The following is a 13,447-nucleotide window of genomic DNA, read 5'->3' on the forward strand; positions in this document are numbered from 1 at the left end:
GCGGTGGCTCAGTGGTAGAGCGTTCACCTCTGGTGCTTGGGATCCCAGCCCCCGCCAAGTAAACTTTATGGTGGACAAACACCATGTGCGTGGGTTTCCTCTGGGTTCTCCCGTTTCCTCCCACTTAATTCATTCCACCATTTCATTTATTACTCATCATCACCATCTCCTTTAGCCTAACCGGCATAACCATGGGACGTAAAACTCAAAGATTTCATTTCATTTTTTTTCTATGACTTGTAGACTAATCCAGACTGCGAGAGCACAGGAAATAAAAAATCAGTGGTGATTCTATAATTGATAGAATGATTATGCATCGGAAGATGTGAATACCTAGAAAGTGCATGTGCATATTGTTAAGTTGAATGCTTAATTTTGAACATCAATTCCCATCTACGATTAGGGAAGATTATTTTCCAGAGATTTCGTATACTTATACTTTATTATGTCAGTGATCACTAAGCACAATCTAAAGATCACATGACAAAATTTGAAATGAAACTCTTACTCAAGCATTCTGAAGTTGAGCACTTTCCTACTAAGCCATTGTGATTCTAGAAAAAAGTTTGGCTATTAATAATTTTCAGTAAGCTACAATATAATTAATATATGAATTATTATCAACTGGAGTTAAGGATGTTGAAGTGATTAAATTTATTTAACAGGCTACACCTTCATAACGCAGAACTGAAGAAGAAAGAGGAGTCACAGGCGAGCAGTATTCATAAAAAGACAGATGATGATAAGGAGTCATTGGTGTACGTGGACAAATTTGGTTTTCATACAACAACTTGTTGTGGTTATATTCCCCAAGATAATTCTTGGAATGAGGATTGGGTTGTGAGTAGATTTGCTTTATAGCTTTTGGTAAATACAGTACTTGGAAATTGCTATAAAGTTGATTCTTCAAGTATTTTGAGTTTGGTCAGAATATTTGTGGAATTAAAAAAAAAAATCTTTGTACTCAAGTAAGTTCGAAAATAGATAATATGGGCAATGTTCGAGAAGCTTTGTTCTTAGCTATGATAGGGAAGTATTTGAAGGGTCATATTTACTATACATGTAGATCATATCTTCTTGTAAAATCGTCCAATCAGAACTTTATACATATAATGTAATCAAGTTCAAGTGGCTCGAAAACTTTATAATTGTGAAGCATGTGCTGCCTACAAAACTAATTTTGGAAGATAAGACTGAGTATCAAAATGATTTTCAGTAATCACTCAACATTTCAGTTTTGCTCTTCTAAAATTAGTTGTTTAGGTATGTTATTGTTCCTAAATATGAATATTCCAGTAAAATTTGTACTAGTGTGTTCTATATTTTTATCAAACGCTTAAGATAAGTCTGTGAGTTTTCAAAGCTAGGGTGGTTCAAAAACTATTGTTTCAATCTTTTGACAGCTTATAGCGTCTGAAAGAGACATTTTTCAATCCAATTACAGCTTTTCTTTCTTTTGATATGAAGAATCGTCTCCCGAAATTTGATACTTTTATTTGTCAGTTGCATATATATATATATATAGGGTGTTTCAAAACAACACCAACAACGTTTGGGAGGTGATTCCTGACACCAAGATAAGACGAAAAGTGTAGACCAACCTGGGTGCATAAGTGCTTCCTTTCGGAGTTGTAGACTGCCGAAAACATGAAGAAATGAAGTTTAAAGGTACATAATTCCAAAACTGTGGGACATAGCGTAGTCGGGTCAAGGCTTCATTTAAGAACTAATATGTGCGCTATCCAAAAATGCATGTTTTAGAATCCTAAGGTGCTCACGCAACAATTTATATAGAAGGAGTTTGGTTACGGGTACATAATTTGAAATACTCACCAAAAATTGTTGTGGAAGCACCGCAGGATTCTTGGATAGGGCACATACTAGTTCTTAAGTGAAGTCTTGACCCGACTACGGTAGGTCCCATAGTATTGGAGCTATGAGCCTTTAAAGTTCATTTTTTCATATTTTCAGCAGCCTATAACTCCGAAAGGAAGTGTTTGTGCACCCAAGTTGGTCTATACTTTTCGTTTTATCTTTGTGTCAGGATTCACCTCCCAAACGTTGTCGGTATTGATGGAGGGTTTGTTTGTTTGTTTTCTGCAAAACTGGGGACGGGGAAATATAGCATAGGAATAATATTAAATGCCACTTCCTCATTAGGTTCTCGTTTCCCCAATAGAAGAATCTCAAATTTATAATACGGAGATTTGTTTTTTTCAGTTTAGCGTCTTTTTTCATCACCGATACTATATGAGATGTGAACCTATAGTTTAAGGTGGAATCCAAGCCACCGTAATGCGTTCCATGTTCTTCTAGCAGAAATCGAACTCGGGATTATGTGCACCGGAGCCACACACGCAAGTCACCAGACCAACCAAGAGCACAAAATTGTTCTATCAGGTGCCATTATATTGATAGATCTGAAAGCATTATGATCATTATGAGGGAATCATGATTTTCACTTCGTAGATGAAAATGGCGCTATTCTAACAGAGTAGCTGCAGAAGGGACACGCATATTAAAATATATCGCTTTTCTGAAGAAATTACAAGAAATGAGTGAATACGAAAGTGACAGAATGGTAAGCAACGATGTTCTTTTTGCTTCAAACTATTACACTATCCACAGCGCAGTGGCAGTGATGGCACATTTGATTGAAGTTTTCTGAATTTTGTAGCATTCATCATGTTCTTAGTACGTGATGTTATTTGACTTCTTTCTCTTTGTAAAGATAAAGAAAATACTGTTAGGAAACATCAAAGTTGTTGTAGTTGATTTGGCTTCCACAATTATGTGAATGATCTCTACCAATTACTGTATTTAAACTTCGCTCCTTCCAGATTCTGAAATGTTTTACTAACTTCTGTTCGCTATTATCATGCTCTGCATTTGTCTGAATTATTTTTGTTTCAAATTATTATTATATATTTTTTTTTCAGACATTCTTCACCAGACAGAGGCTGGATCATCAGTTAAAACTAATTGAAAAGGATGTAAGTCCCAGTTTCTGTCTTTGACTCGTGCTTCTCGTGTCTATCTATTTTGTGCGTATTTTTCTTTCCTTTTTGAATTATGTTAATTTTTCTTATGAGCATTTTTCTGAATCCAAGAAAGTTTAAATTCAAAAATTTCTATTACATTTATGACATTTGTCAACAACTAATTTCAAAATATAATATCGTAAACAACTGACGTTTTAATATAGTATACATTTAGTTCTAAAAATTCATATTAGCTGCAAGTATAATTAATTTGAATACATATATATAGTTATTAAACCCTATCAAAAACATGAGGAATGTAAAAATATCTGTAAGCTTTCGAACGCTGAATAACATAAATATGTAGTCGTAAATTGTGCCTTCACACTCGATTATATAGTATCAACGATAAAATACTACGCATAGGAAGACCTTTCTTATCATTTGTTAAATAATAGAAACACATAAAGGTAGTTAGGCTACCTGTTGAACACTGGACTGGCGACGTGCATGTCTTTGTGTTGTCTTCCATACTCAGAACCACAAACAGCTCAGGCTATGATGTGCTCATGAACACCGTTTCTAGTATGCTGAGTAATACAAATCCATATCTTCGGATGTTTCCTGCCAAATCTGTTCTACAGTGATGGCCGCATACACATTAGACGGTGTCGTTACCGCAATCTGCCACTGTGCATTTTTTAGTTTAACGTCCCACGCGTATGCACCGAGACAAAGGGTAAGGTAATGATAATAATAAGTAAAATGGAGGAATAAAGAAAATGGAAAAAATTATACAACCTAGCAGACTCACTCACAGAGGGTTTGTTCATCACACAGTCCACTTGGTGTGAGCTGGAATCGAACCACGGACTCCACGCAGACAGACCAAGGTCGAGATTTTACCACTGAGCCACCGCTGCCTTACCAGCATTCATTGCAGAGCGTCATAGCGGCCAAACTGCAAGTGTGATGGTGTAGAACGGCATTGGGTATAACATGCGGTCTCGGTTTCTACACACTAAGAGCAAGCTTTCAGTGATCACCACATTAAAGGTGTTATATAGGCCAACTCCAGCGCCGTATTTCAACTAGCGGTGGGCGTAAAAACCGGTTTTTGAAAATTTTCAAAAATCCAGTTTCTCCAAAACCGGTTCGGTTTCTCACCGAAACCGGATATCGGTTTTCTTCAAAACCGGTTCGGATTTTCACCGGATCCGATTTCGGTCTTCTTCAAAACCGGTTCTGGTTCTATTTTCAAAATTGGTTCTATTTCTGTCCAGAATAGTGTTTCCTTGTTCTCCGAAATCCGATCTACAGAAATAGTTTAGTGTATTTTTCAAAAGTTTTCACTGAAACCAGTTTTGGTAAAACCGAACCGGTTTAGGATAAAACCGAAACCGGTTTCGGTAAGAAAACAGAACCGTCTTTTGAGAAAACCGAAATGTCGGTTTTTCGAAATTCGGTTTTTATAAAAACCGGTTTTGCCCATCCTTAATTTCAACCAACCCGGTCATATGTACTCCGTAGTGTGCAGGGTTTCATCAAGAAACGATGGGTACCGCTGCTTTCCTGGCCATCATGGTCGCCTGACATATGGCCCGTCGAGCAAATGGGAGATATGGTTGATCAGGAACTTGTTTATATCACCGTCCTTCAATAGTGACAATATCTTATAAATTTGCATACAAGTAGTGTGGCTGGCAATTCCTTACGAAAACATCCAACACCTGTTTGATTCGATGTTGTGACGTATAAAGGCTGTAATTGCAGCACGTGGAAGCTTCACGTCATGCTGATTTGTCAAAGTTAGATGTGCAGTTCGGAAGTTGTAATTATTTGTATAGTTATTTAACCTGTAGTGTAAATTTAATTCCACTCAGATGTGTCTTTCTTGTGTAGGAATATTGGCAACTATATGAATTGGCGAATGAATCTGATTTTGGAAGAAGTAGATTATTGAGTATATCCCTTAACTCTCAGTGTTTCTATATTCCTATTTCAGATTGTATCACAATTAATACTGCACGCACAAAAGTATTCAGTTCGTTTTGAATGGAAGACGGCATGTCAGCTTTGTTGAAGGCATAAAAGCTACAATGTCCGAATATTTATAGCATTTTTCTCTGTTGTGTGATGTAAAAATTCGAATTGCATTATTTATTTGGAAGAAGTAGATGAAAAATTCCTAGAATTTTTACAAATTATTCACGTACATTGGATTTCTTATGTATGATACTTATTTATTTATTTAGTGTATATTATTTAAGATACACTAATGAAAATATGGATTTGATTCCAATAACTAATGATAAATACTAACAAATCAAGATATAGTAAATTATGGGAAAATTCAAATGGCATTATGACAATTTTTATTCCAACGTTGAAAGGATTTTTTTAAAATGGTATCTGAGCATTTGAATATTTTTGTTCTGTTCCTTTCGTCTTAGATGTGTAACTTGTAAACATTTGAAAAATCAAACAAGTTTCTACATATCAAGGAAAACGATAAAAGAATTCAAGTATTTCGTTCTGTTATAAAATGTTAAATAAATTTATACCTTTGTAATAGTTATGGCGAGAGAGCTGCGGTGGTTCAGTACTAGATCACTGACCTCTGTCGCGTGAGATCCCCGGCTCGATCTCAGCACCCGCCAAGTAGGCCTCGTGCTGGAGAAATGTCCTGTGTGTGTTTTTTCGAGGGTTTTCCGTTTTCATTCCACCATTTCGTTCTTTCATTCCACCATTTTGTTCATTATCATCATCACCGTCCTCCTAAGCCTCGGTGCATAATCATGGGGCGTTAAACTAAAAAAAAAAAAAAAAAGTTTTGGTGGAGCTAGAGATAATTAATAAAACTCAGGAAAGGAAATAACATTTGCAGAAAACAATATGTAACTAGCATCATGATAAAGAATACAACTCAACAACATTAATTATATTATTAGACTTTTTACGAGTAAAGTAAATCTTTTGTCATTGCATATGAATTGTAGTACATCCTCTCTTAACCATCTTTTACGTTATTGTAATAGGTAGGGACGTGAAGTTTTTGTTTTAACGATAACATCGAAAACTTGAAAAAGGCAAAGCAAAGTATATAGATATACCTAAATATATAATACAAGGCCGTTTTCAGTGTTTTTAAATCGCGAAGTAACGCGAATTTGGTACATTTTTCAAAATAACACCGAAATGCACTGCATAAAGCGATAGATTCGCGAAATCGCCATGTTGGCCAGTAATACTAATAAAATAGCACAAGTTTCCTTTGCAACAAAATATGATTTACAGAAGATCATCATTCCTGTTTATTTTTAGACCGATTGGTTAGTGAAAGTTTGCACCGGAGATTTTGCTGGCTATGCTTTTGTGATTCGAAAAGATATTTTTCAATTCGAAACAAAATCTTAAAAAAGAAAATGTGGAAATATTGACAGTTTTGTCCTTTGAAAAATAAGAAACATTAAAGAAACTAGAAATTCGCCATTAAGTGAAAATGTGATAATGATATGATAATGATATGAATTGCGTTTTAAATAAGTATATTGAGATTTTTTTTTTTTTTTTTTTTTGAAGTGAAGAAAATGTTAAGAAACACTATGTTATGAATTGCATTTAAGTGTATTATTATTATTATTATTATTATTATTATTATTATTATTATTTAAGTGAAGAAAATGTTAAGAAACATTGCAGTGTGGTTTATATGTATTCAAATCGTACATTAAATAAATCTAAGTTTAGGAGGGATATCGAGCCATTTTTTCTTAGTCTTTTAAATTTAAGATGTCAAAATCTATATATATAAAAGAGAACGTACAAAATTTTGTCCGCTCATCACGCTAATACGGCTGAACCAATTTCTTTCATTTTTGGGGGGTTATTAGGATTTGGACCCTAGATGGTTTTTATCATATCACTTTAATTTTTAATTACCAGTGTCTTGAGATAATTGACCATTCAGGTGTCCACAAATCCTTTGTTATTAGTTCATCATAGGTAAAAATAAACGTATTTATATGCAACCCGCATGACCGTGTCACTCGGCGGGTTAACATAAATGACAGGCGATATACAGCGGAAAATAGCTTGAATCTTCTGTTTAAAATTTTTTAATTGATTTGCTTATTTTTACAGACACTTTTACAATATGCCAGCACCGGGATGACCGCAGCGAAGCGGGGAGGGTTAACATAAATGACAGGCGATATAATGTTAAGATTTACTGCAATCTTCTATGGTTTTTATCATATCACTTGAAAGCGAAAAAGTAAAAATTATCTAAGTAACAAAGTTTATTGCGTTCCGGGGTGACCGCAGCGAAGCGGGGTGAACGCTGCTAGTTTAAAACTATTCGTTTAATTTTAAAATTATATTTTATTTTAATTTGCTTTCACAGACCACTATCTATTTTTACAATATACTTGATTTTCAAAACTATTACAGAATAAAGCAAATAATTCCTATTTGTTTGTATTAAATCGCGAAAAATAACATCTATTCTGGGCAAAAAATAACACCGATTTCAGGGATAAAATAAAACGAAAACTTCCTAGTAATAGAATAGAAGACATACATTACTGCCAGTACTGCAATGTATGGATTAATTAAACTTAGAATGTAATATTGTCTTAATGGACTACTATGTTTTATATTGGCAGTACGGAGACAGGGAAGCAAGAGAGCTTTGGACACAACTGCAACCAAAGATTCCATCATTTTTCAAAGATCTTGAAATAACTCCAGCTCTGCTTCACGGAGATTTATGGGGAGGAAATATTGCGGAGGTCAGTGATGGACCAGGTAAGGATAGATTTGTATTAGTTTAAAATAATCCATACTTCAGACTTCATCGTTGAACCTATTTGCAGTTTTGTATATAAATTTACCAATGTTGTTCTATTGTCAGTTTACGTAGCTAATAATTTCAAGATGTTTTACATTATGTCACCTTCATTAGAACATTTAGAAAGAACAAGTTAACTTGGTGCTACAGAAGGTAAAAAATAAATGCTCTTATTAAATGAATACAAAATTTATCTTTAATTTGCAAATTTCTTGTTTTGATATTCATACCTCATACTTATTGTCATTTTGCCATCGAACAGCCCCTTCAAATACTATAGCGAAGGCGATAGAATGTAAAAGTCGCCGATACACATTGGTGAGTTTATATATTTAATAATTTATTATGTGCGTAATGCGACTTACTATAACAGTAAACTTTTTTTTTTTAATTTTCCGACTTAAATGTCCCCGTACAACTGTAAAGTGTGCGTGTGGCAGAATACTTAATTCCCAATCAGTACCCCCCCCCCCCGCAAGAAAATTTGAAAGGGCCCCCTCTATATTCAATCCTATTTTTAATAGTATATTTTCATGAAATATTCCTAGTGTTCTATTTGCTATGCAATAGAGATTCAAATACTTACGTTTTAGAAGAAATCCTTCCTCCTCAACTTTATCTCCGCAAACTTCCGTATAAGATCTCTCTCTTTAATGGTCGAAGCCCTCTCATGGTTGATTCCCAACATTCCCAAGTCGCCATTCTCTCCTGTGTTATGGAGCACCTTAAATAGCTCTTGATCCTCTTTAAAATTTGAGAATGGCCTTTCAGAAGCCACAGTTACGGGTAAAGTCAGGAATAAAGCAAGAATAGTCAAAACTTCAGGATAACATGGGGCAATAGTATTGAACTCGACATATATAATACCACCAATTCAAAAACAGTGTTTATCTTTGAAATATGGTTTCTAGTTCCAGTAGTAGTGACGGACCGATGTATTGGTGGTACTTCTTTTGTATCTGGAAATCTATTATAAACATTAACCGTGAAGCAATCTCGCTGTGTCCGAAAACCGACGAACTTCTACCAATTCATCGAAGTGTTTTTTTCACTTTGGGTTGCCTTTTTGCTACGAACACAGGGTAGACTATCCACTTTGTAGCAACAGCTGTGGCCTCTTGTTTTATTTGATGATATTCTTCAATCATTTTCTTTAATTTCTCTTGGCTGTCTTCAAGAGTGCGTAAATGTTTCTTAGGTCAATTTGTTTAGTTTGGAGAAGTTGCGATGCGATGTTCAGTTGTGAAAATATTTTTGACAGCACCACAGTCAGAAACACAAAATCGAAGGAATACATGACTTTGGCCAACCGCTCTGCTTCTGATACCTCGTTAGCCTTCTTACTTGTCAGTGAAAGTTTTCGGACAGTTTTCACTACATCAGCATACCTCAACCTGATAGATACAATGGACTGATACCGTAAAGCCTATCTGATTGGATTGAGCTTTTTCAAAGTGACATCTGATTCTCCTGTCAATGATGACAAAATATCTCACCTATTTATAATGTGGCCAAAAAATATATACAAATCCTGGAGCGTTGTGAAGTAACTGGCAACTTGGTTTACACCTTTGACGGTATCATTAATGACAAGGTTTAAAGTATGTACCTCGCAGTGAATAGGCCTATATTTAGCTCGTTATTCAATTTTTTGAAGTCTCTTATGAACATCTTCATCAAGCAGGGCCTTTATATCCCTGCCCTGTGCATTTTTCAAAGACAATCCCAATTTCTCCGAATGACTTAACACCAGAGTTGCAAGTCTGGATGCAGTTGGATGTAAAAATCCTAAAAACACTTCATTCCCTAAATGAGGTTGGGATATTAGTACCAATTAGTACAACAACAATTACACAGAATTTAGTTAACAGTAATAAGCTTTTTAGTGGTTTAAACTATTGATAATTATTTAGCAGGTACAAATAAAATAGTAGAAATTAAAAAAAATAAAATAAAAATCTTACTAGAAATTTTCTTTGAATTCAATAATAGTAATAATAATAAAGTAGCAGTGTGGTGAGGGTAAGCATCTGGTAACGATTCAGGAGGATTCCGTTTCGTAACTAATTTTACATACATCTGGTGCCTAAAAATGACAAGTGTTCAAACTTTAATAGTCCTCTTTAATAATTCCGCAAATCACTGCATTACTAAATGAATAATAATGCAGTGAAGTTGGTTTAACTTACAAGCTTTACGTTGTGTTAATTTCAGTAATACACATTTGTCTATAACAAACAAACAAAAGTAAAAACTGTATCTAAAGAAAATTGAAACTGATTGTTTTGGTTCAACCTCGTAATAGTAGGTATGTTATATTCTATTAAAATAAACAAGAAAGCATTTGACGTAGTTTACTTGAGAGAGTGAAAGTAGTAGTCTTGAAACTAGGAAGTCGACATAATTATTAAGAATAAATGAGTACTTCTGAATGATCTTTCGTTATGGCACAGTTTAGCAAAGATATGAAATACAACAGCGATAGAAAGTACGTGAAATTATTACATACTGATTTACTTTAATGTAATTAGTTGTATCTGTTTACTTCTTTATACAGGGTATTACAAACATTTTCACATTATTTTTGGGCATAGGGAAATCACATCAAAATAAGGGAAAAGTTCATATGAACCTGTGGTCGGAAGTGCATGGTTTCGGAGTTATAGGGTGCCGAAAACCCTAGAAAAATGAAATTTAAAGGTCCATAATTCTGCTACTATAGGATCGATCGTAGTCGGTCAACACATCACTGAGGAACTAGTGATGTAAACTATCTAAATATCCATCTTTCATAACCTTCGATACTCCCACAATCATTTTTAGAGAGGCTCTTTAGGAGTACTACTTGTTCGCTCTCCACCTACCTCTCTAAAAATTGGTGTGCAAGTGCTGGAGCATTCTTAAATATGGATATCTGGATAGTTCACATACCAGTTCCTCAGTAATGTCTTGGTTCCGACTACGATAGGCCTCATAGTTTTGGGGCTATTAACTTTTGAAGTTCACTTGTTTTCGGCACCCTATAACTCTGAAACTATCCACTTTTAAGCACAGGTTCATGTGAACATTTTTGTTATTTTGATATGAGAAATGTGTTTCCAAAATATTGTGACACAGTTTTGTAACAACTTGTATTACTTATGGCTAATAATATTCATATTCATGAATGTACTGAAGTGTTTTTTAACGTTTAAATCAAACCACTTGAAGTTGGCCAATAGTTCTCTTTTATTTTTATTTTTTTAAAAAGTTGTTTGTGTCGAATGGCTTCATATATAAAGTCTGTCTGTCTGTGGTGTTTTTACACAAACACACATTTCTTACGAAATTATTCTAACGGAATGCTGCAACTGTAGTTTACCTTATTTTGATGTTTTATTTAGTTACAGTATTATACAACCTGATTGTTAATAATTATCTTACGTAAGACAACCACTGGCTACAAATGTCATGCAAAGGATGTTCTGATAACTCTTGAATCATCATTGAAGTTCATTTGATTTCCTTACTTTAATATTTATTTATAAAAATATTAAAGGTTTTAAAAATGACCTAATCAGCACAATCTCAAAGTGACCCATCTGTAATTATAATGTTAATAATGAAATAAAAATTTCATTATTAATACAACAAAGAGTTTATACATGATACGTAATGCATATTTCTCTTTTAATGCACTATCACAGAATTGTTTCAGATGAAGGAAGATAAATTGACATTCGTAAAACACAATTCTTGATATCAAATGAGAAGATTATATCTTCAAAATTTATTTTTACTCAAGTATAAAATGGTAAAGAACCTATCTACATTTAACTCAGTGCAAACATTTATCTAAAACTCACTCTATTACAAAACAATTATATGTCAATACAAAACTGATTTAGATGCAGTTAAATATGAAAATATTGCTAGTAATTATAATATTGGTATATTCAGTACTTATTTGAAAATAACATAAAATGATAATGAATTCTCGCGAGCATTATTACTTACAGTCTGAGCTCAATGCAGATAATTGTTTAAATTACTCAGAAACTAAAGGACTATGCGGTCCTTTACTAACAATTGACCCAAAATAATGAAAAACTTAGCCAAAAGTAATAGATAGTAGTTTGCCATAATAGCATATATTTTGGATCCAAAATGGAAATGAAAGTAAACTGTTCAATCCTACCTTAAATGTCCTTGTGATTTTATCCGTGCTACAGTATGTTTATGCTACTTCACACTAAACTATCACGTCACTGTTACTCCGATTTTCCTCTAGTGAGCCGAGTTGTTCCTCTTCGACTTCTTTTTCTCTGGTAGCAGTTCTTCCTTTGAATACCGCCGTGCAGAACTAATTTACTATCACAGTACCAATGGATCATTGTTTTGGTAGTTGTCAATTGGTATTCTGATTTCTCCAAGACTCCCTTGTATCACCGTGTATCTCACTGTTGATTCGGCATGAGCGAGCTCAATCAATGCTTTGCACAATTACTCTTTTATTTATGCCTCATAAGAAGGCACCAATTCGCTTAATTGTATAGGTTTTTGTGTATTGTGTGCTTATCCACCTCGTAGCCCCAAATTGTCAGCAAATATGTTGTGAATTATCACTGTGCATAACGAGACGAATCACTGATTGCTTGCTTCAATTAAAAAAAATGAAACTTGCGCAAGGATACGAGTTTAGCGTCCTTTTCAACAGCGAGGCTATATGAGACGTGGACCTATAGCTTAATTTCGGATCCGAACCACATGAGCTTCTGCCGGGAAAATGTTAAGACTTGTTTGGTTGAAGTTAGTTAACGTATCTTTTGCTAGTATCGGTCACGATGGCTCAGGAGGTCCCTGGTTCGATTACAGGCCAAGTAAGATTGTAATGGACAACATCGTTCTCAGGGTAATCCCGTTTCCTGCCATATTCTCATTTCGCCAATTCTTTCGTCATCATTCCTTGTCATAATCATCCGTCTCCCTTAGCCTAAAGGGCATAATTGTCAGACGTTAAATTGAAAGATTTCATTTCATTTCTTTTCTTTTGCTAGCTTTCTAACACCTCAATTTCAAAATTTCCTCTCTGATCCGTGGGTTTTGTTGTAGCTGGACTCTAAATCATCGTTAATAGTTTGCCTTCAGTAATGTCTCAATTTCTTTCACTGTGTATGGATGGATTTGACGAGTTCCTATGAAGATAAAATATAACCTGATCCGACGTCGGCTATCTCTGTGCATAATGCAGACAAGATTCGTGAGTTAGTGTAAGAAGTAAGTAGCTCTTAGCATTTTCCTTTTAAGTCAGTTTGCTTCTTTTAATTGTTGTGAGTATCTCACCTGAAGAAAGTTTGCAGGATTCCTCGTAAACAGGTGATTCGTATATACCGCTAGAGAAAAAGATGCAGAGTTTACTTTTGTAAAAATTTATATCCCATTCTAAATAAAGATACAGCATTATTATAAAATATTTGAATGCACTTACATATGCAGTTTTTAATTTGCTAAACACAGAAACTGTTACACCTGGTGATATAGGGAGCCATTGTAGCTTTGATTGTACTGGCAGTCGTCATCCTGTAATTTAGCGCGGCCCGAACGATCCTTTTGTACAGGTGCTTCCCGGTGCGTC

General features: G+C 34.6%; 1 protein-coding gene across 2 annotated transcripts in view; it reads left to right on the top strand.

The window, feature by feature from the left end:
* Positions 1-13,447, top strand: part of LOC145694767 (ketosamine-3-kinase-like) — a 44,706-nt gene that overhangs the window by 11,520 nt on the left and 19,739 nt on the right. For both annotated transcript variants that reach the window (XM_081771389.1, XM_081771390.1), the window contains exons 4-6: positions 666-840; positions 2,940-2,993; positions 7,649-7,790. In XM_081771389.1, the coding sequence (XP_081627515.1) occupies positions 666-840; positions 2,940-2,993; positions 7,649-7,790 (371 nt within the window). The remainder of the gene's footprint in view (positions 1-665; positions 841-2,939; positions 2,994-7,648; positions 7,791-13,447) is intronic.

This window comes from Thermobia domestica, chromosome 9 (genome assembly GCF_964235325.1).
Source record: "Thermobia domestica chromosome 9, izTheDome1.hap1.1, whole genome shotgun sequence".
Taxonomy (NCBI): Eukaryota; Metazoa; Arthropoda; class Insecta; order Zygentoma; family Lepismatidae; genus Thermobia; species Thermobia domestica.